This window comes from Paecilomyces variotii (assembly GCF_004022145.1).
Source record: "Paecilomyces variotii strain CBS 101075 chromosome Unknown C8Q69scaffold_2, whole genome shotgun sequence".
Lineage (NCBI taxonomy): Eukaryota > Fungi > Ascomycota > Eurotiomycetes > Eurotiales > Thermoascaceae > Paecilomyces > Paecilomyces variotii.
This window is the reverse complement of record NW_021167141.1, coordinates 163,592-183,634: the sequence shown is the minus strand read 5'-3', so window position 1 is coordinate 183,634 and position 20,043 is coordinate 163,592. Positions and strand designations below refer to the sequence as shown.

At 49.9% G+C, this 20,043-nt stretch overlaps 10 protein-coding genes across 10 annotated transcripts; 4 read left to right on the top strand and 6 right to left on the bottom strand.

Annotated features, from left to right (window-relative positions):
* Positions 1 to 76: 76 nt before the first annotated feature.
* C8Q69DRAFT_131723 (putative mitochondrial carrier protein) lies at positions 77 to 1,768 on the bottom strand. The gene is made up of 6 exons (XM_028625311.1): positions 1,289 to 1,768; positions 1,160 to 1,194; positions 1,029 to 1,102; positions 753 to 971; positions 360 to 700; positions 77 to 306 (listed from the first exon to the last, which is right to left on the bottom strand). The coding sequence occupies exons 1-6, from the start codon at positions 1,469 to 1,471 to the stop codon at positions 100 to 102; spliced, it is 1,059 nt and encodes a 352-aa protein (XP_028486970.1). The 5' UTR covers positions 1,472 to 1,768; the 3' UTR covers positions 77 to 99.
* A 2,029-nt stretch (positions 1,769 to 3,797) lies between these two features.
* Positions 3,798 to 5,854, top strand: C8Q69DRAFT_427895 (putative sterol carrier protein). Its single transcript, XM_028628450.1, has 2 exons — positions 3,798 to 4,594; positions 4,644 to 5,854. Exons 1-2 carry the CDS (start codon positions 4,101 to 4,103, stop codon positions 5,524 to 5,526), a joined length of 1,377 nt encoding a protein of 458 aa, XP_028486969.1. The 5' UTR covers positions 3,798 to 4,100; the 3' UTR covers positions 5,527 to 5,854.
* A 1,314-nt stretch (positions 5,855 to 7,168) lies between these two features.
* C8Q69DRAFT_455025 (hypothetical protein) lies at positions 7,169 to 8,218 on the top strand. The gene is made up of 2 exons (XM_028629747.1): positions 7,169 to 7,544; positions 7,711 to 8,218. The coding sequence occupies exons 1-2, from the start codon at positions 7,398 to 7,400 to the stop codon at positions 7,891 to 7,893; spliced, it is 330 nt and encodes a 109-aa protein (XP_028486968.1). The 5' UTR covers positions 7,169 to 7,397; the 3' UTR covers positions 7,894 to 8,218.
* A 723-nt stretch (positions 8,219 to 8,941) lies between these two features.
* Positions 8,942 to 9,912, bottom strand: C8Q69DRAFT_441521 (hypothetical protein; the record flags this gene model as incomplete). Its single annotated transcript, XM_028628754.1, has 3 exons — positions 8,942 to 8,973; positions 9,032 to 9,647; positions 9,712 to 9,912. The coding sequence occupies 3 exons, from the start codon at positions 9,910 to 9,912 to the stop codon at positions 8,942 to 8,944; spliced, it is 849 nt and encodes a 282-aa protein (XP_028486967.1).
* A 1,255-nt stretch (positions 9,913 to 11,167) lies between these two features.
* On the bottom strand, positions 11,168 to 11,837 carry C8Q69DRAFT_441520 (hypothetical protein; the record flags this gene model as incomplete). The annotated part of the gene is made up of 4 exons (XM_028628753.1): positions 11,168 to 11,271; positions 11,353 to 11,452; positions 11,505 to 11,666; positions 11,736 to 11,837. 4 exons carry the CDS (start codon positions 11,835 to 11,837, stop codon positions 11,168 to 11,170), a joined length of 468 nt encoding a protein of 155 aa, XP_028486966.1.
* Positions 11,838 to 12,026: 189 nt separating this feature from the next.
* C8Q69DRAFT_503989 (ribosomal biogenesis protein Gar2) lies at positions 12,027 to 13,536 on the top strand (the record flags this gene model as incomplete). Its single annotated transcript, XM_028632546.1, has 3 exons — positions 12,027 to 12,060; positions 12,123 to 12,771; positions 12,831 to 13,536. 3 exons carry the CDS (start codon positions 12,027 to 12,029, stop codon positions 13,534 to 13,536), a joined length of 1,389 nt encoding a protein of 462 aa, XP_028486965.1.
* Positions 13,537 to 13,678: 142 nt separating this feature from the next.
* C8Q69DRAFT_131576 (hypothetical protein) lies at positions 13,679 to 14,657 on the bottom strand. The gene has a single exon (XM_028625310.1). The coding sequence runs from the start codon at positions 14,457 to 14,459 to the stop codon at positions 13,821 to 13,823; it is 639 nt and encodes a 212-aa protein (XP_028486964.1). The 5' UTR covers positions 14,460 to 14,657; the 3' UTR covers positions 13,679 to 13,820.
* A 1,256-nt stretch (positions 14,658 to 15,913) lies between these two features.
* On the bottom strand, positions 15,914 to 16,818 carry C8Q69DRAFT_441517 (putative retrograde vesicle-mediated transport protein Get1; the record flags this gene model as incomplete). The annotated part of the gene is made up of 2 exons (XM_028628752.1): positions 15,914 to 16,507; positions 16,645 to 16,818. The coding sequence occupies 2 exons, from the start codon at positions 16,816 to 16,818 to the stop codon at positions 15,914 to 15,916; spliced, it is 768 nt and encodes a 255-aa protein (XP_028486963.1).
* Positions 16,819 to 17,082: 264 nt separating this feature from the next.
* On the top strand, positions 17,083 to 18,648 carry C8Q69DRAFT_131552 (hypothetical protein). The gene has a single exon (XM_028625309.1). The coding sequence runs from the start codon at positions 17,176 to 17,178 to the stop codon at positions 18,325 to 18,327; it is 1,152 nt and encodes a 383-aa protein (XP_028486962.1). The 5' UTR covers positions 17,083 to 17,175; the 3' UTR covers positions 18,328 to 18,648.
* Positions 18,649 to 18,823: 175 nt separating this feature from the next.
* On the bottom strand, positions 18,824 to 19,196 carry C8Q69DRAFT_503985 (hypothetical protein; the record flags this gene model as incomplete). Its single annotated transcript, XM_028632545.1, has 3 exons — positions 18,824 to 18,870; positions 18,961 to 19,045; positions 19,128 to 19,196. 3 exons carry the CDS (start codon positions 19,194 to 19,196, stop codon positions 18,824 to 18,826), a joined length of 201 nt encoding a protein of 66 aa, XP_028486961.1.
* Positions 19,197 to 20,043: the final 847 nt, after the last annotated feature.

Below are 20,043 nucleotides of genomic sequence, written 5' to 3'. Positions count from 1 at the left end.
ATCCCACCATATTTAGTGGGCAATATCAAATGACCCGTCTGAATCTCTCATGAGATTCATGTGTGAGAACAAAATGGCCGTCCATTTATAAGATTTCGTTTAGTCGTCCAGCTCATTGATCTTGGTCTTGATGTACTCGAAAAGGGTCAAGAGGATCATGTTGTTAACGCTGGTTCTGATCAGGCTGACGGATAAACCCTTGTAGATGTTCGATCCGGCTGTGGCTGCGGACGCCTCGCCTATCTCCTTGGTTTTACCGAGGAGAATACTTTGCGCCCGAGTTTTGCGTGTGTCGAGGGGATACGTCTGAAGCTCGTCAGCATTCACAACTCTCAAGAGAAGACATGGAATTCACTTACGCATATCCACGGAATGGTTCCACTGAGCGCTCCAGCCACCATGGGAGCACCAAAGGGCGACGATGGCTCCGTTCCGATGTATTTTGCGACCAGCTGCTTGGTTGTTTCATAGACACCAAAGTAGATGCCGGTGCCAATCGTGTCTCTCATAGCATGAAGGTGGAAACCCGTGTAGAGCCCGCGGATTCCGTGACGACGGATGATCTGCTTAAGCGCTTCGACTGTTCCTAGACGAGGCTGCTTGCGGAGAGAAGGGTCTCTGACAGCATCCGGTGATGCCTGGGAGCGATGGGTCATCAGGAAAGAAGTCTGGACGACATTCTTAGTCAATTCGAAGGGACCTGTGACCAGATAAGTGAATGTGATTATTGAGAACCTGCATAGCGCACTTACAAGCCAGGAAAGATGTGGTAATGCCGGCTATCATGCCGGAAGCTGTAAATGTGAAGACCGTGGTCAGAGTTGGGGTGCTTCCAGGGTGGTTGTAGTAGAGTAAAGGCGACTGTCCCGTGGTCGCTTCGAAGCAATCAGAAATAGAATGTTTCGCGACTTGGTACGTAGAGAAGGACAGCACGCGCACGCCAGTAATACTGAGCAACGGCGGCAGAAATCCTAGCAATCGGAAGCGTGTCAATGATTATCCAGAAAGACTGGAACGCGCATACATACCTGCAGTGTATCCGCGGAATCCTTCCGTGCGCCATATATATTTGGCGCATTCGACGACGTTACGGAAATTGTGGCTAGCAGTTGTTAGCGATATACCAGGTCCATCTTGTTGCCTTTGGTGTTGAACTTACGTTTGCATGCGAGTCTTGATGTTTTCCAACGGAGTCTGCGAGGAAAAGATGCCTCGGTCAGTATTGCTTATTTCTGCGGCCGTTCTAGGGCTCTACACCCAGGTCTCGAGCTTGATCGGATCCACGTACCACAGCAAGCGACGCGCAGATGGTCGAAACGCCCGAGGCGATCTGGGTCCTGTACCGCTTCAACAGCTTGTTGCGAGTGTGTTCGTCCATGATTGATGAGGACGATGATGGGTTTATGGCTGCTGACGGGGTTGTGGACAAAGAGGAAAAGGCTGCATGTCCAGAGTGTTCGTTTGGAGTCATCCCTGGATGTGCCTCATTTGGGGCAACCGTGTGATTCTATCGATTGTTTGTCGCTTAGTCGTCAAGAACTCCCGGTCACTGGTTCTAACAATGAAATTGTAGCGGTTGCCGATGTATTGTTGTCCCTCTGGTGATGGGCTGGGGAACCCTATGGAACGCAAGCGGTCTCTCAGGGTGCGAGCAGACCGTTTGACGTCCCACAATTGTCCATGAATTGGACTGCTGGACCCTTCCTAGCTTTGCTGATTCTCTTATCTCCAACACCCAAGACAGGTACTGGACAAAGGAGGCTATAGGATACCCCCAGAGAACTGCTTGACACAAAGCCGTTGCTCTCTGGAAGAACGGTAGAAGCTCGCGTCTAAAGTCGGCCACCACCTTCAATTGCTGACCAGGAACAGTCCAATAAAGGTTGTTCAGTATTTCAATGTCCTGCAGCACCTTCGTACGATCATTCAAGTATATTTTCCGGTCCACTCCTGTGGTTTCAAGTCGAACTAGGTCCAGAACTAGCGGGGCGGAAACAACATCAGCATCCTGTATACTCTTCTGGTACACTCTTTTTTCCTTGCTCTTGGGTCAAGCAGAAGTGCGCAGAGTAGGCTGGAGTATGACCTTGGACTTACCTCAGACAGAAACACGCGAACAGGATCTCATCAACCCCCTCACTATGGACATGAAGCGCGAACGGAGGGGGTTTTCTGATCGAAGATGAGGTCCGCGAGTCGGCGACGCTGGGCGAGAGTGGGCCGTGACGGGCGGAACTGGACTGGCTTAGCTAAACGCTCCAGTGACGTCTTGATGAACAGACCCGGTTAAGCATAAATCAAACCAGAGCGAGCTTCATCTTCTTCTTGCCAACCGATACGGCATATCTTGGATGGACGCTACCCCGCGGAAACCAAGGGTCTGATGGTATTCCCGCAATGGCGCCAGACCCAGCAGGGGCATCATCTGCATCCTGACAGGGCAGCGTGGTAGATCCTGTCCGCGCTCTCGCGACCCCGCCGACATCGAGATGTCCTGTCCCCAGTCCCAATGCTTGAGATACAGTACTATCACCTGTCTACTGTACCATAGGGGGTGCAAGGCAGGGGTCCCCCGTGGCGTTGGTCATGCTTACTGAGACCGAGAAGCACAGGACACGCGACAGTCGAGAGTCAAAGAGAAGAAGAATGGTGAGAGCTTCCAGGCTACGTCCATGCCAACCACGATGCGCGAACCAGCACAGCGTATCGCTGGCAGTTGCTACCATGGCTGGCGACGGCATTGATAGACTCGGATACGTTACAGAGGCCGAAGAGCAGATCCAGCACAAGCCTGGACCGGAGCCCGTTGAACGCATCCGGGATCGTACCATGAACCGGTCCGAAACGCTATGCAGGTTTTCATATTGGGTTCTGTAATAACAGCGCAACGATAGGCCAACGGGAGCGAAAAGGCGACCGTGCTACCTAGAGGCTAGAACAGTGTGCTATATCCCTGAGACGGACCGGGCCTGGCTGATCAGCGCATTTCTACACCATCTAAGCAGTAGAGCAATAGCGGCGTGGAAGTTAATGCATGTATCTAGAACTCTTCTCTCTGCAGACTTTGTCGAGGAAGGTTAAATAGTTAGTCGTTCTACGTAGCTTCTCAGTATCAGACACTTTCCCGTATGAAGGCCAACACCAGATACCTAGGTAATTGTGCCATTAGGCTCCTCGGCCGCATTTATTGCCTTAAGGGGGTGATATTCAGTTGCTTTAACAATGATAATGCCTCTTAAGTTAGTAGTATATAGCAACAAGTAGAGGATGCTCCTGCTAATTTCTAACCGTAATTATAGCCTGCCGGCTATTACGGGCTGGCACATTTTATATAGTTATATCACACCCCACACCCCCGGGGACCGAATAAACCCTTACAGTTCGGAGAGAATCCAAGAGTGTTAAAAACAATTGCAACACTTTTGCAAACGAGTGTGAAATAAGCTATCAGTCATATCATGTCGGACTCATGTCAATTTCACCCTTTGAATAGGTGTCAACCACAGCACATTTCTGGCAGCGTCGCGTAATGACTAGACTAGTTATGCATAGCTGCTCGGCAGCACATCTTCATCAACGACACAACTCAATAGATCTAGACGAACAGCGGTTGATCATAACACATGGCTAAACTGTGCTATAGACATTGAATTCAATAGATACTCCTCTGTGACAATGCCGTGTGAAGAACGTTAGCTATCAACTAGATAAGTTAACTAGTTAGTTAGTTACTTGTCGAATCTGAATAAGCGTTCAAATGCTCAGGGGACCAGCCGAGCAGCCGTCGGAACCTCGGTCGTCCCCGCAAACCAAACCGCATCATATCCCCAGACAAAGAGCACCCAGCTACTAGTACTCCACGCAGGCCATTCGCTACTTCTTTTCTCTAGAATAGCTATCTTACTCAGGACTGATCCAGGCCTCGGCTATCTACTTGCGGCCGTCGTTTCTGAACTTCCAAAGGAGATCAGCCTGCCGCATACTCTCGGCTTCGGTTGTATATATATTTACCTGACGGGTGGAGATTCTGGCAGTCAGCTCTTTACCCACCATCTTTACCTATTCGACGCGGATACCCTAGACCAGTTCGAACCGCTACCATGGGCAAACAACAAGCAGGTCCCGCCTATGTCCTCGGCGTGGGAATGACCAAGTTCATCAAGCCTCGAGGCAAAGTTGACTATCATGAGATGGGGTTTGAAGCCGGTGTGAAGGCGATGCTGGACGCCCACATCAACTACGATGATGTCGAACAGGGTGTGGCCTGCTATGTCTACGGTGACAGCACTTGCGGTCAGCGTGTCTTCTATCAGTTCGGCCAGACTAAGATCCCAATTTACAACGTCAACAACAACTGCTCGACCGGCTCGACGGGTCTGGCTATGGCCAAGACCTTGGTCGGCCACGGCGCCGCTGACTGCGTCCTCGTGGTTGGCTTTGAGAAGATGAATCCTGGCAGTCTCCAGTCTGCCTACCAAGACAGAGAGAACCCGATTGGACCGCTCGTTCTGATGATGATGGAGACGAGAGGCTTTGGGAACGCCCCCGGCGCTGCCCAAATGTTTGGCAACGCGGGACGAGAATACATCGAAAAGTAAGAGCATCCGGATCTACTGTTATAAAAGTCGACTAACAATCTCAAGATATGGAGCGAAGCCGGAAGATTTCGCAGAAATTGCTCGCATCAATCACGAACACTCCAAGCGCAACCCGTACTCACAATTCCAAGACGAATACACCCTGGAGCAGATCTTGCAATCGCCCAAGATCCATGAGCCTCTTACAAAGCTGCAGTGTTGCCCGACCTCGGACGGAGCCGCGGCCGCCGTCATTGTCTCCCAGGCTTTTCTCGATGCGAGACCTCATCTGAAGGAACAGGCCGTTTTGATCGCCGGCCAGACTATAGCGACAGACGCTCCATCTGTCTTTGACCGCAGCGCCATTGATTTGATGGGCTTTGAGATGACGCGCTATGCCTGCCGTACTGCTACCGCGGAGGCCGGCGTTAACGTTAAGGACATCAAGGTCTGCGAGTTGCATGACTGCTTCTCAGCTAACGAAATGATCACTATTGATGCGCTCGAGCTGTGCGAGCCTGGCAAGGCACACGAGATGGTGCGCCGCGGTGACATCACCTATCGCGGCAAGATGGTCATCAACCCGTCGGGAGGTCTCATCTCCAAGGGCCACCCTCTCGGCGCCACAGGTATCGCACAGTGCGCCGAACTTGTTTGGCACCTGCGTGGCTGGGCGAACAACCGCCTCATCGACGGCACGGACGCAGCACTACAACACAATCTTGGCCTGGGAGGTGCAGTGGTAGTGACAGTGTACAAGCGTGCTGACGGCAAGACTGCCGCACTGGTGCCGTCGGATGTTGTTGCTAAAGTGAGCGGTCTTGGATATAACCCTGCTGTCGAGGCCAAGGGTTTCACGTTAGAGCAGGCCAAGTCGGTGCTAAGCAAGAAGAATTTCAACGACTGGCCGCTGGCAGATACCCATGAGAAGGTTCTGTCTCGATTCTAAGCCATCAGTCTGGAAGATTGTACAGAGATGCGAGGATCAGAGTACTCCACAAGTTATCTCCGCAGTCAAGTTAGTGTATACCCCCAAGGCGTCGGGAAAAAAGTAAACACGGCACAAGGAATAACCTCCTGTGTGGCCATTCCATGGTCCATGTTGAGACTGAACATGGCTACTTAGGTACTTAACTAGTAGTGAGGAAGCCGAGAGATAAAGCTCGTTTCTGCCACATTTTACCGCCTATAAACCAGATCCCACTGATTTCGCTGACATAATCACAAGCTGCTCCACAGGCTAGCGAATTAATTAATAAAATTTCACCTTTTTTTCCTTTCTCCCTTTCTCTTCCCTTTTCTCTACATAAAACTTCATACATTTTCCGGTCTCCATACCCTTGTCGATGGATGGCCTTGCTCCGTCAAAGCTACTTCATTCCGTCTACAAATTACAGAAAGAGACCCAGAGTGATTTAGGCTCGTTCTAATCCCGCCATCGCCTCTTATTAGGCACTTTGTGTGCTTTGATTTGAAACCACGAGGTGGTTGGGTTCGCTTTTGAGCATACATCACCATGGTCTACATTTTGCTTGCTCTTTGTAGAGCAAGGAGATCATGTTAATCTGGGGATCAATGATGCATCTTCAACAGCTCCAAAGGAGACTGATGGGCTAGCGAATGCTTTCCTCGTCCGGAGCTTGCTGCATTTCAAATTGTTGCTGAACCACTTCTGAGCCACTAACAGAAACAGGAATCCACTCATCGATAACCATGGTCCATAAGCATGTATGGCTGGTTGGCAATCCGTAGCTTGACCCTTCCTGGTCGGCTTCTTGTGATGTTTGGAAGTCGATCGCGCGGGGTTGTCTACGGAGCTGCGCCTCGATATCTACCGACCACCGTAAAACATGTCGATATCGACTTTACAGACGGCATTTTCGAAGTCTCGTCCGTCCTGCCCTGATGACAGTCGAGGTCAAAATCGTGCCAATAGCGAGATTCCGAGGGAAGGACTACGTCCTTTCTGTTCGATATTCTCACTCGTGTTGCGGCGGCCTCTTAATAATTCATGGGGCCGTACGTGTCAATAGAGCGAGATACATTCCAAGGATGCCAATTATGTATTTCTGTAGTCATCAGACGGCCTGATGGTGTAGTACTCTTGGAATGCTTTAAAAGAGGAAGCGCGCGGAAGTTTTCTGGTTAAGGCTTCGGATATCTCTGTCCGGTCCTCCACTCCCTTTCAAGCCTTCAGGTACAGACAGAGAGGATCTCCAACGAGAGCCCTTGTTGGTTCAGCTGAACTCACATAACAGAGTCATGCAAGGGCGATAAGGCAGGCGGTGTCGATCAGTGCTTGGTTTTGCGGTTCCACGAGGGATAAGATGGAGCCAGCTGATAATGATGTGCATTACCATCTGTTACAGGGCGGCCCATTGGAATGTGTAGTAAACCATCCTTGACTTCTACGATCAAGGACCTTCTCATTTGCTGCTGAGAGATTGATCGACTCTATGTCCATTCCAGTCCTCTCTCCATTCGCGGGAGGAAACATTTCCCTTGCTGCTCTCTCAGGGACGAGCTGACGAGTTCCTCTATACTAGCTACCATACCTCAACGATGATCCTTCATTGATTTATGATCCCAGCCCGTAGATTCTCCACGGTGGCTCTGTTTAATGATCTCCCTTTAGTACCTGCATCTCGCGTTTCATGCTTATAAAACCCCCGTCGTGATATCTTGCTCGGCATTATTCTCTCTTCTCCAACTCCATCGACTCTATACGACCTCTCTCTTTCCGGATTCTTCTCGCCTATCCACTCCTTTTATTTATCGTCTTCGATTCCCAATCAAGAAAAACCTACTTCATTCTTCACAATGGCTCGCTTCAGCATCGTTGCGGCTCTCATGTTCCTGGCTGCTTTGTCCAACGCCCTGCCCACCGCAAATGACTTCCCCGGTTCAGTCGACGAGGCCATGAACAAGGCCATGGAGGCCGCCGATCAAGCTCTTGAGGTGCGAGACGTAATTCTCTCCCATTTTAGATATCATTCCCGCAAGAATAACTTCCCCGTTTCCTTTCCCCTGCCCTGATCCCCCCGTAACATCAAAGAAACCACACGAAACAAATCCATCCATACAATCTCATCTAAGAAAATCATACATACTAAACAACTATACCTACCTACAGGCCCAGCAAACCCCCGCCCCTACTCCTGCCAGCGGCGAAGACTTCTTCCCCACGCCCAGCCCGACTCCTTTCGGACTGGCGCCAACTCCCACACCTTCTCCTTCGGCTGCCAGCAACCCTCTCAATGACATTCCCATCATCGGACCTCTGGCTGCTGCTCTCCTTGGCGGTGGTGGTCAGTAAACGAACCCAAAGCAAAACACGGAACGTTAAAACGAAGAAGACTGAATGAAAAGGGCGAGAAGAAGAAAAAGGGGGTGTTTCTTTTCATTATCATGGACTAGCTTGGCTTGGCTAAGCTTATGCTGGTCTGGAACTACCAACTACAACTACAATTACCATTTTATGATCGTTCAGCATGTATTCCATTCCGGATTTGATGATGAATGAATGGGGGAGGGATGTGAAGAGAACCTTTTATTATACCTTAGCTAGATAGCTTTTATTTTGGGATTTTTAGGAATTAATGAATTATCATTTAAATCTTGGATTTGTTGGCAAGTTTGCTGTTATATATAGGTGGGGTAATTGATGGTTCTTGACAAAATGGATGGATTATTGAGGGTACTAATATAGCGGTCTGTATAAGTCGTTGTTAGTTAGTAGTACATTGCTCATCAACTGAGCAGGGGTACGTGGAATGGCCTGGCTGTAGTGGGAAGAGAAGTTGGAATAGCACGTGCCGTCCCCCTAAGAGTATGTCCGGAGGTGACAGACATTCCACTTGTTCTATACACCTAGGTTATATATATGCTATGCAGATACACATTACGCTGGAACCGCGGCTAACCATGAACCATCAAACCGTGTAATTGTGGTATCAAACCATATCCGATTACATCTCTCCCGGTCCCGAAAAGAAGGGCGCAGGAATAAATAAAAGAGGACAGAGGAAACAAGAAGCTTTAAAAAAAAGGGAAGCACGAACAGTGAGGCATTTGACGGGGGTAGATAAAAACATTCAGTGTATTTATTACATCGCTCTGCGGTTCTCAATCGTGTGATTAACACGGCGTTAAATATTGTAGAAAAAAAAAATACTGTAGGTTCAACATATGAGATGACCTTCCAAGAAAACAGGCCCCTTTAATAACATGTGGCTCAGCCGAAGAGGATACCGCAACACTGGGAACTGAAAAATTGGTGCGTAGGCCATCATCTCCCATGGCCAGCTCGCGCTGCTAGGGATACTATGTTGGGGTCTCGCTCAAGTTTCTCTTGGTTAGAGGAGCTACTGGCCCGCAACGGCGAGGGGCATAGAACCTATATCAGACATGTTAGACTCGGTCAGATCTATATTATCCCATCGGTAATAACTCACCTGACATTCCACCCAGCATCCCCAGGCCAGCACCAGCTGGGAACGCGCTGATTCCACAGAGGCAAGAGCAGTCGCAGGCACCGCCGCTGACAAGAGTACCAGAGCCCTGCGCAATGCTAGCAGCGCTGGAGGAGGAAGCAGGCGGAGGAACAGCAGCAGAGGTAGCAACAGCAGCCACCGAAGAACTTGCGGCCACTGCCACCGAAGAGCTGGCGGCGACTGCTACTGAAGAGCTTGCAGCCATGCTCGAGTCCATTGAGACGGTACCGTTGATGGACATCGCAGCAGCCTGGAAAGCAGCCTGGGACTTGTCTGCGGTGGGGTTGATACTGAAGACCATACCCTTTCCACAGTGGCCCGTCTGGCGACAGTACATCCAGACGGGTTCAGTCGACGTGACTTGGAACATCATCATCGGGGGCGGGCTGACAGTGTTGTCGGCATTAGGCATGAAGCCAGAGTCGACGCCGCCCTCCATGGCCACACAGGGCTCGCTGAAGGAGGACTGTGTGACCGTGTGGTTCTTAGACATGAAGTTAAACTGGACCATATCACCAGGAGCGGCCTGGATGGTATCAGGGGTGTAGACAAGACCAGCGTCTCCACCAACAGTCACCTACGTAAGATATATCAGAAAAAAAGAAATACACGCATGATCATCTCCCGGGGGTGTTTCTCACCTGATGGACCATACCAGCCTGCATCATCGGGCTATTGTAATATTGAGTCTGGGAAGACCCTCCGTTGTTCGCGGAAATGACGATGATGGTCGTGGAACTCGAAGTAGAGACACTGATGTCCTGGCTTCCAACTGAGATAGACTGGTCCATGGTGGCCATCGCACCTGCGACGAAAGGAATCCAAGCCCAAAATCTAGCCATTATGATAATCTTGTATTTTTTGCTTTTCGACAATGCCGAAGATCGAAAATCTGAAGCGATTTTCCAGCAGAATTCACAGAAATCCGACCAGGGAGTGGAGTGCACTGCAGTATTAAGAACCGAAGGAACGTGCAATATATACTTCTCGAGGGCCTGCTCGTGACACGAAAGGAAGAAAAGAATGGAAGTGAACGAGAGGGACTAAGGAGAGAAACGTAAATACAGGTAAGACGGTTGGTTTGGGAACGAAGAAGAGGAACAGAAAAGAGACAATCGCGATGACCGGTGGGAAGGCCATGATTATATCTCGCGTGAACTATAAAAGGCATCAAGTTTTCCCCAGCAATCTCATACGCCCGAAAGTCTCAGGAACCAAAATCCGTAAGCTCTCCTGTTCCACAAGCAGAGATCTCGCCGTCCTCCACATACCTGATCAGCAATGGTACACTTTCGAGGCAGTCGATGCTTGTGCTTAAACCGTGCACGGCAACCGTAAAGGGTTATCCTGCGTTAGCGGAGGGGGAAAGCGTCGCGCGTTGCGTCTCGGCCTTCGTCTGCCGCGTTTCGAAAGATCCGCCGGCGTGTCGCACGAGCCACGGCAGATTCCAAGAAGGGTTCGATGGAAAGCCACCGGGTCCATCTGTTCGCCTTCTTTGACCAAGGCCGACGGTTCTGCAACCGCATCAAGCTATACTGGCTGACTTACTGTTTCGCTTTGGGGTTCGAGAGGCACCGAAAGAGGCAACTTGTCTCAGGGCATGTCGATCCGTTCCCCTTCATCTATATAGACACTTCGATGGGCTGCTAGTCTACGAATAGATCTCCTCTGCGCAGTGATATGGACATTAATCCCTGTATTTATTATGAATAATAGCCAGGCTTTGTCGTGGCTTGTCGTCCCTTTTTCTAACACTGGCACCGGTCGTTATAGCTTCCTGATAGCTTCCTGCCCCATTTGAACAGTACTGCGCAGTACAGCCATCGGTTGAACTTTTCTTGATCCAAACACCCACGTGGGGAACGAGGAGGGTGTACTGCTATCTTGGTGTGTCCTCTGCTGGCAGTCATGGAGCTTGATATGGGGTCCTACCTACCCGTCCAAGAGTGCTGCGGTGCCGCAGATATTATTATCGACCAAGATATTAGAACGAACGGTAACTTCCGAATGAAGCAGTATGCCAACGAAACTTTCTGTTCGCCTATGCCTGAGACTCATAGCGTCCCAGCAGAATCCCAACTGGGACTGTGGCGGACATCAGGAATTGCGCTGGTTGGCTCGTCGTTGTCCTTCGTGTAGTCCGGTATAGTAACCGGCATAGTACCATGCCATTATGAGATTTTTGAGGCTCTCATCCTGACCTTCAGATTCAAGCCATAAAAAGTAATTGTCAGCTCCCGGTCACTCCGCGCAAAACATTTAGGGAGGAATCGTGGTCTCACCTTGCAGGAGGATCTCGGGCATGGCGTTTGGTCCACTAGGAATCGGATTCATACCCTGACCCTCTCCTCCTTGGGAAGGCTGTGCACTTGACGATTTGAACTGCTGCCTGATCAGCAAGATTCTAGAGGAAAGAAGGAACATATCCACATACGTCTTCAGTCGGTTTCTCAGACTCGTCATCAACGGCCATGGCAGGCTCCACCTGTGCCGCTGCGGTCTGCGCATCTTCACCGTAATCGAGATCCTCTGATGCACCAGCCTGCCTTAAAACATCTTCGATATTCTCCCCCTTCGCGTGGATGCTGTGGTAGAGCTGGCGAATGGTTAGTATCTCGTATCTCGATCACGTGAACCGTACAGATGCCCATAATGAGCGGCTCACTTTGTATTCTTCGACGGCCTCATCCCAGGATCTGACCAGGGCTGAGTCGTCCCATATCTCCTCGTGTGTCAGCTCTCGATTCGTGTTCTTCTTCTTCCCCATGACATTGATCTGTTATTGTGATGGTTGATGTTGCGGAGACCCATCAGTGATCGCTGCGGAGAGCTTAAAGCTCCATGTCTTGGCGCCGCCTCGCCAGAAAAAAAAAAGTTTCCGCACTCTTTCGACTACCGTGCCTGATCCCATCCAAGTCGACTTCAAACGCTTCGTCGTATAACCAGCGGAGCAAAAATGGCACCGGAGAAGAAAGCAAACAAGCGCAAAGGTAAACTTATGCTCACAACTTTTCCTTTGCAACGCTCCTCGTGCCTTGCTAACAATCTACAGCGGCATCCGCTGCGGCCGCTGCGGTATCCGACCCGCCTGCGAAGAAATCGAAGAAGACCGAACCCAAGACCGTCGAATTGTCCAAGCAGCCTGCTAAATCAGCTTTGAAGAAGGCCGCCGCCCCCGTGGAGACTAATGGCGCATCGTCCAAGCCGTCCTTGAAACTCAATGGCGAGCCTGCGAGACAAGTCAAGCCCCGCAAGCGGGCAGCGGATTTCCTCAGCGACGATGAAGATGCTCAGTCCAAGACTGCTTCGCAGGAGATCAAGAAAGCCAAGTCTGCTAAGAAGGACAAGAAGAGCGAACAAGAAAACGGAGACTCGAATATTGCGGACACCGAGGAAAAGGAATCGAAGGCCAAGAAGAGCAGCAAGCCCAAGAAGAAGGAAATTGTCAATGAAGATTTCAGTGATGTTTCTAGCTCAGATGCTTCTGAGCAGGAGGATGATGAGGATGAAGATGACCAGACTGCCGCACTCATCAAGGGCTTTGAGAGCAGTGGTGACGAGGAGGATGCTTCCGGCGACGAAGGCTTTGATCCCGAGAAACCTGTTCCCAAGATTCCGGACTCGAAGAAGCTCAAGCGTAAGCTTGTGAAGAAGCAGAAGAGCATTGCACAGCCTGAGGAAACTGGAACAGTTTACGTTGGGTACGGTATTCTATGTGAGCTGTTGTTCTACTACACGATACTAATTCGGTACATCACAGACGTATTCCTCACGGTTTCTACGAGCACCAGATGCGCGCATACTTTTCGCAGTTCGGTGAAATCACTCGCCTACGTTTGTCTCGCAACCGTGTGACTGGCCGTTCTAAGCACTACGCATTTATCGAGTTCGCCTCGTCCTCTGTCGCTAAAATCGTTGCCGAGACCATGAACAACTATCTGATGTACGGTCATATTCTGAAGTGCAAGTTCGTTCCCAACGAACAGCTGCATCCCGATATCTGGAAGGGTGCCAACAGGCGGTTCAAGAAGACTCCCTGGAACAAGATCGAGAAGAAGCGTTTGGAGAACGGCAAGGTCCGATCGAAGTGGACCAAGAGCATCGAGCAGGAGCAGCGACGGAGAATTGCCAAACTCGAGAAGCTCAAGGAGCTCGGATATGAATTCGAGATTCCCGAGCTCAAGAGCGTTGACGAGGTCCCTGTGCAAACAAAGGAGAAGCCTGCTCTGGAGGCTCCTGAAGCGGTTGAAGCTGAGAAGCCCAAGACTATCGAGGCTTCTGCTCAGGATGTTGAAAAGCCGGCCAGTGGCACACCGAAGTCGAAGGGAAAGGGAAAGAAGACGAAGGCTGCCGAACCAGAGCCTGTTGAGTCAAAGTCGAATGAAGCCGCTGTGGAGGCTACGGTCTCTCCTGCTGCCAAAAAGGCCAAGAAGACTGAGAAAGCCAAGAAAAAGTCCAAGGCATGAGGGTATTCACGCCTTACATTTCCTATATTGTTACTTGAATCATTGTATCTATGTGCTTTCACATTTGGCTTTCCTTTACCCGGTTGTGTTCTGTATGCTGTGGCGTCAATGATAGCACTTCATTGCAGTCTGTATTTGGGAACTAAAAAATGGATACCACCACGGGATATTTACTCCAGAACTTTCGCAAAAGTACTCAGAATTCACATGGTCTCATTCAAGTAACGCGACTCTTAGCAGGGTGGGAACGAAAAAGATTCAGCTGATAAGGCCCTCCAATTTCCTTAAAATGTCATCACATTGAAACCATATACCGTTTCACCCAACATCCGCAGCTTCATCGGCATCATATCATCATTATAATGCTCCTGGATATCTCCCTTCTCAACCGCATATGTAATCCGACACCACGGATCTCTCATCGCCTTCCGCTCACAAGCATTCCGTTTCTCCTCGCACCACCACCTAGGCAGAATCCCCGCCCTCTTAAGACCCCCCGCATCTTCCTTTTCCTTCTCCATCTGCTCCTCCGCAAGATCAAGAAACTCTTCGAAATCATCCAACGGATCCTCCAATCCATAAAGACCATGAGCATCACCCCGAAACTTATAATCATCCTCAACACGCATCCGATACACATCAATCAGCTGCTTCATGGCGTCTTCTTCCGGAAGCGAATCGAGGTAGATATTATTGCGAATCGCGCCCCATATGCACCGGTTCTTGTGGTCTGCTTTCCAGTGCGCTTTCTGACACTCGCGAGAGCAGTAGATGGTGATATGGCAGCGGGCGCATCTCTTTAAGGTCTGTGAAGGAGTGGGTGAGGCGGGCTCGGGTCTCTTGCATGCTGAGCAGGTGCGGGTTTGTGGTATAGAGGGGGCCATTACGCTGAGCATGTTTCCTTTGGCGTTTTCGAAGTTCATTTTGGATGGAGTCTGTTTTTTTGGGGGGGTTGTGTCTTTGTTGAAAGAGGGGTTAATGATTTGATGGAGAAAAAAATAATACAAGTCAAGTGGATGAGAATCATATAAATCAATACTGAAATTACAAGCGGTGAGCCGTGGGCTGCTGCGGATCAGATCTTGCCGTGTTGGGGAGGTTGGGCGACGATTGACAGGGATGTATATTCTATACCTTGCTTACTAGGATGTAGGAAGCAGTTCCATACAGGAATCATGTTATTTCTGGTCTGCTGGTGAGTGCTTTATAGTTGAAGATGCTTTTGATATGGATAGTTCTTTCATTACCAGCAGGTCTGACTCTCTTTTTTACTAGGTATGTAGTATGTACCGAGTTAGAAAGAAACTGAGAAAATCGAATAGTAAAGGTCACAACTTTTTGTTGTAGCGCCGTTTTCACAACCATCTGTCTTATATAATCTAAAATCATACGCCCCCAGAAAAAGAGATCGAGAACCAACATGGACGATATTCTATATATCCCAATACGGCAAGCGATATAAGTCACATGACTACCCTAAAACAGACTAGCGCCAAATCCACTTTCCTCGAACAAACCCGTTTAAAAATTCCCGTCCCACTGATCTTTTCCTTTTTCTTTCTTTCTTTTCCCAACTCCTCGCTCAAAGAATCGCATTCAAAGCTCACGCACAGAGTTTTCCTTTCAGGAAACTCATACCATCTCAAGCTTTGGGAGAAAGTCCCCGGACATCCTGCCCGGTTTCTCTTTCGAGGAACTGGCTCTGTCAGGCAATGCGGAAACGCGCCGCCATAGAAGCAATTCGATAGCGGCTTACGCCCTGTTTCCTTCCCCTGCTTTCGATCGTGCCCGACGCCTTCGGTGGAAACAATTGTGGTACGGCGTGAGCGGGGAGAAGGGTTTCAATTGGGTTGCTTTTCGTCGAGGTTGTATAGTCATGCGATTGCTCGCGCGGATCCTTCGCGGTCTGCGTGGGTAACTCAATGGGGCTCATTCTTGAGGCGAGGAGTTCATTTCAGATTTTATTTTTGAGTCTGTAGCTTATAGCAAAGCGGTGAAGTGGAGAGTTTGACGGATCTTGAGGAAAGATCTGGTGTCTTGCTTCGCAGAAACCCTGTCGAAGGGGTCGGACTCTATCCTTTTTTTTCTTTCTTTTTTGTCTCCATTTATCTTCACATTATTTGGGTATGTTCGAGTGATGATATACCAATCATAGAGTCAAGCACAGAGATTCCCTGGTATATACCTCGGCGTCGTTGACGATAAAGATTGTTAATCATATCTGACGAACATCGTAATGCCCTCATTTTGATTGGAGGCGGCCGAGCTTCGGTCGTATGGAATGACTCTTCCGTTATATACATTCATATAGCCATTCAAATATTGAAAAAAATTACAAAGAGTAGTATTTTTTTTGTCTTCCTTCATTATAACAAGATTACTGCGTCTTCTTGTCGGCTTCTTTGTCACTGCCGGCAGGGACAGCCTGCGCCTTTCGTGTCTTTGACGGAGCCACCGCAGATGCGACGATATCGCCTGCCAGAGAGATGGCCGCTGCACAGGCGCTGCCCCAGACCTGGACGCTGACTGTGCCCATCGGCGCCCGCGGAAAGGCCAACACCCATTCCACGTAGTAAGGGAACCACCCCGGTGGAAGCTCGAAAACAGGCGTCTTTGAATAGTAAAACTGCAGGAACAGCTTGAATCCATTGGTGCTAAGCCAACGTGCGACTTTGACGGTCCACTCGAAAGAGCTCTTGTTGGCACCGATGATCTTGTCTGGAAGCAAAAAAGTCCACCGTATTAGCCATATACTCTCTGCAAAGAACATGACAGTGTACATACTCAATGTCTCGAACTCCTCCATGGTCTTATCGTGTCTCCTCCGCAGCTTCGCCCACTTCGCAAACTCATCCTGGGAGCTTGTCGCGTTCATCTCTCGCTTCAACTGTATCACCTCACGTTTGAGTCGCGCTTGTTCCTTCGCATTCCTCGACGTAGCGGTTGGGAGTTTGAGGTAGACGATCCATAACTATATTACCATAAAATCAGCTCTCCGTGCATTTAAGAGCAGAATATAGACTCTGAGTGCCCGCTGAGCGCATATGCGAACATGTGGCATGATGGAGCTCCGAAAAGTCAAAACGGGAAAGGAAAGGTAGCTCGTACCAGACTGTCAATCGTAGCTGCGCCGATCGTGTTCACGAGGTATATTGCCAGATGGACAAAAAAGATTATTAGAATAAGAGACAGCATGGGATCCGGTTTGTTGTCTCGTTGCGCATCCAACTTGCCGGCTTCGGGCGCCCACACGCGCGCAGAAGGCTGGCTCGCAGCGCTCATGACTGCAGCTTCTTTTCGTGTGTCTTTCTCTCCTTCTTTAGCAGACTGATAACACGAGCTGAGTCTTAGAGAGACTTGAGAGACTGACACAGTCCGTCAGCGTCGTTTGCAAAAGAGAAAAAAAAAAAGGACAGACGGAGAAGAGGAAGCATAAATGACGTTTTGAAGGTCAAGCGACACTGAAAGGGAAAGGAAAAGGCCAGGCGCGCCGGGGAGGCGCTCGGGCCACGCGCCGTTCTCACTAACTAGACTTACAGCTCAAGGGTTGTTCGTTGTCGGTCGAACTACTCTACAAACTGACATGCTGGACATGCATCTTGTCGCGTGAGTTGCAGGATTCCCTTCTCCAGAATACAAATGTCAAGCCCGGAGCAGTTCTACGAGCAGCTCCAGCAGATCTTCTCAAACAGGAACAATCAGATCCTGGAGTTTGAAATCATCCCACCGGCATTTGGCTCGCTCCTTCAGGATGGCAACAGCATAGGTATTGGCAAGAAACCCTTGGCGCAGGCTTTTATCATTGCCAGGCAGAAATTCTTCCGCGGTGGGAGCCTCGCAGGGGATGCTGGCACGGAAGTCGGCTCAGCTGAGGCTGAATCCGGTGTTCGAAATGGAGCCTTAGGAGACAGGTTCAGTGATGATCGTGCTATCGCCACGGAAGTCATGCTTCTTTTTGACTGTGAATATCTGACAGCATGCAACTGGAGGAAAAGACGTTTGACGGCCTTGATTGAGAGCGAAAGTTCTATGAGTGTGCCGCAGGAAGAGCGTGATAGACGCCTTATCGAGCTCCTCCAAACAGAACGTACGCTCATGGCGACTTATCTTTGCTCACGGTTACACCGGCACACAAAGTCCCCGACCTTGTGGCATCATCGATTCTGGGTTTTGAACCAATTGATCAAAATCCAATACGGTAACTGCACGGGGAATGCTACGATTCCCGAAGCAATGCGCTGTCTGCTGGAAGACGAGCTTAATGTTGTGCTTCGTGCCGCTGAGCTGCACCCTAGGAACTACTATGCCTTTAGTTATATGCGCCAGCTACATGCTATCTTATCTCGCCATCTGGACAAGGTTGGAAGTCTGGTCGGAGATGATCCCACTGGCGGTTCGTCGGCGCTGGCACGATGGATGATCGATCAGTGCCAGAGATGGTGTCTGGCTGAACCGCAGGACATCTCCGGATGGAGTTTTCTCCTCTATCTTTTGGATGCTGCTTCCTCCGAGGACGCGCAGAGGAACACAGTCAGCAGGGTCCTTCAATTCGCGTTACATGTTGGTTGGGAGGGGGAAAGTCTCTGGACCTTTATCGATCTGGCGGCCAGGAAGTTTCCAGTTCTAGAGACGCTGCAGTCGTTCGGCTTGCTTGAAAGCGATATTGGCAATGGCAAACCATCTCGAAAAGGCGCACCAATCGCAACTTCGTTATTGCCGAAAGGCTGGAGAGCCTGGTCCACAAGGGCAAAGTCTCTATGGAGCAGTCACCAAGTCCGGGGAGATGCATAAGCAACAAGCAGGCGTGCAAAGAACTAGTCCGCCCTGCTGAGACGTTTGTTGGTAGTAGCCGCTACATCTATCTATATTATCCCGGAAACAAGTGTTACGATACGTACGGCCCACAGAAAGGCCAGAATCTACGGGTCTCAAGAAGATGAGTCGATCTTTGGAATCCCGGGTATGGAAGTGTGGTGCAACACCGTCTGGGAAGAACGCTCTATGATGCTGATGGACGCCTCGCTAACAACCAAAAAGCAAATGAATCCGACGCTTTGGGGCCAGACCCTGAAGCCACATGTGCATCGTAATTCTTAAATGGGTATATCCTTAAGCGACACTCCGACTCTGTGCCTATGCCGGGCGGCCCGTCGGCTGTATGCAGGATAAATTATTTTTCTCCAACATAGTCCTTTCTGTCGCAGACTGACTCGAGACCGGCGGTAGGAGAGAGGTCGGATAAAGAAATGAAGGGATCCGGACAATTCTGGACCGCCCAAGACGGCCATCATTTCTTGCCGGCGGCAGCAGCAGCAGCAGCCTTTCTCTCATCGGCTGTTTGGAAAAAAAAAAAGTCAATATCACTTCTCCGTAGTACCCTCAAGTGGCGCCCGTCTTTGTGAAGAGTATTCAGGGAACCCGTACCTAGTCTCTGCTTCTCACGCATGATAGCGGCCGTGTCTTCCTTCGCTCTCTGGAACTGGGAGCCAGTCATCTGGTTCTTGTGTCTCTGTTCGATCACCGACAGTCAGCAGTCATCCTAAACCCAGTGGAGGCAAGTCAGAAGAGCGCCTTGATGGAGAATCACTCACCTTGGCTGCCTCCTGCTGGGCGGCCAGGTTCTTCGCGCGCGCCTTCTCTCTCTGGTTGCCGCGGGCCATCTTGATCAAACCGCTATTGGCCGGGAAGTATGAAAACACCTAGCGACTAATAAGAGGAGGAAGATTTGCACCGTCACAGTACGATGACCCGGGCTGGAGGGGAGATGAGTAGCGGGGAAGGAAAAGCGGAGGATAGAGACTCACTCTCGGGCGGTGTGAATGGGCTTTTATACAGGACTCGGGGACGGCAAAAAAGTGAAGGGTTTCCCACTTTGTCTTCGTCGCCGACTTTCCGACTCCCTATTTGATTTGCCCTCTTCGTTCTCATTCATCCTTGCGAATCGACGCGATTCCAGGCCTTTGCTGAATTGGTTGTCCAGCTGCGATCGCATGCTCCGATTGGCCAACCTCGCCCAGATCTCCCCACTTGGCTTTGTGCGCGACCGAAAGATCGTCTCCGGCTGTCATTTGGATACATGCCATACTTCTCATCCTCGACGGTGAACCATATGATAGCAGGTATACAGCCCTGTTTAGACATGAGGCATGCTATACTATACTATATTCTAGCGAGCATTAATTATACCTGGGTGGCTTGAGTTTCGTGATGTCAAACGGTGACGACTGCAGCTACCCGTTCTATATAACCGCATTGATACATAGTTCGTGTAGATCGGAGTAGTTAGAACGGGTCGTCTCACTCCACCTCCGGCATGAGTCTATTATTGATGAAGATATGTCAGAGATCTTTGTTTAATTACACGACACCTTTAGCCCGTATCCTACCTCGTACGAGGAAAACTATGATATTGCTGTGCAAACAACTAGCTAATCCAGCGGCTACATATAATCCATGCACAGGGAAGCAGCAAAGATCGAAAGTCATATAGATCAGCGCGGAACAATG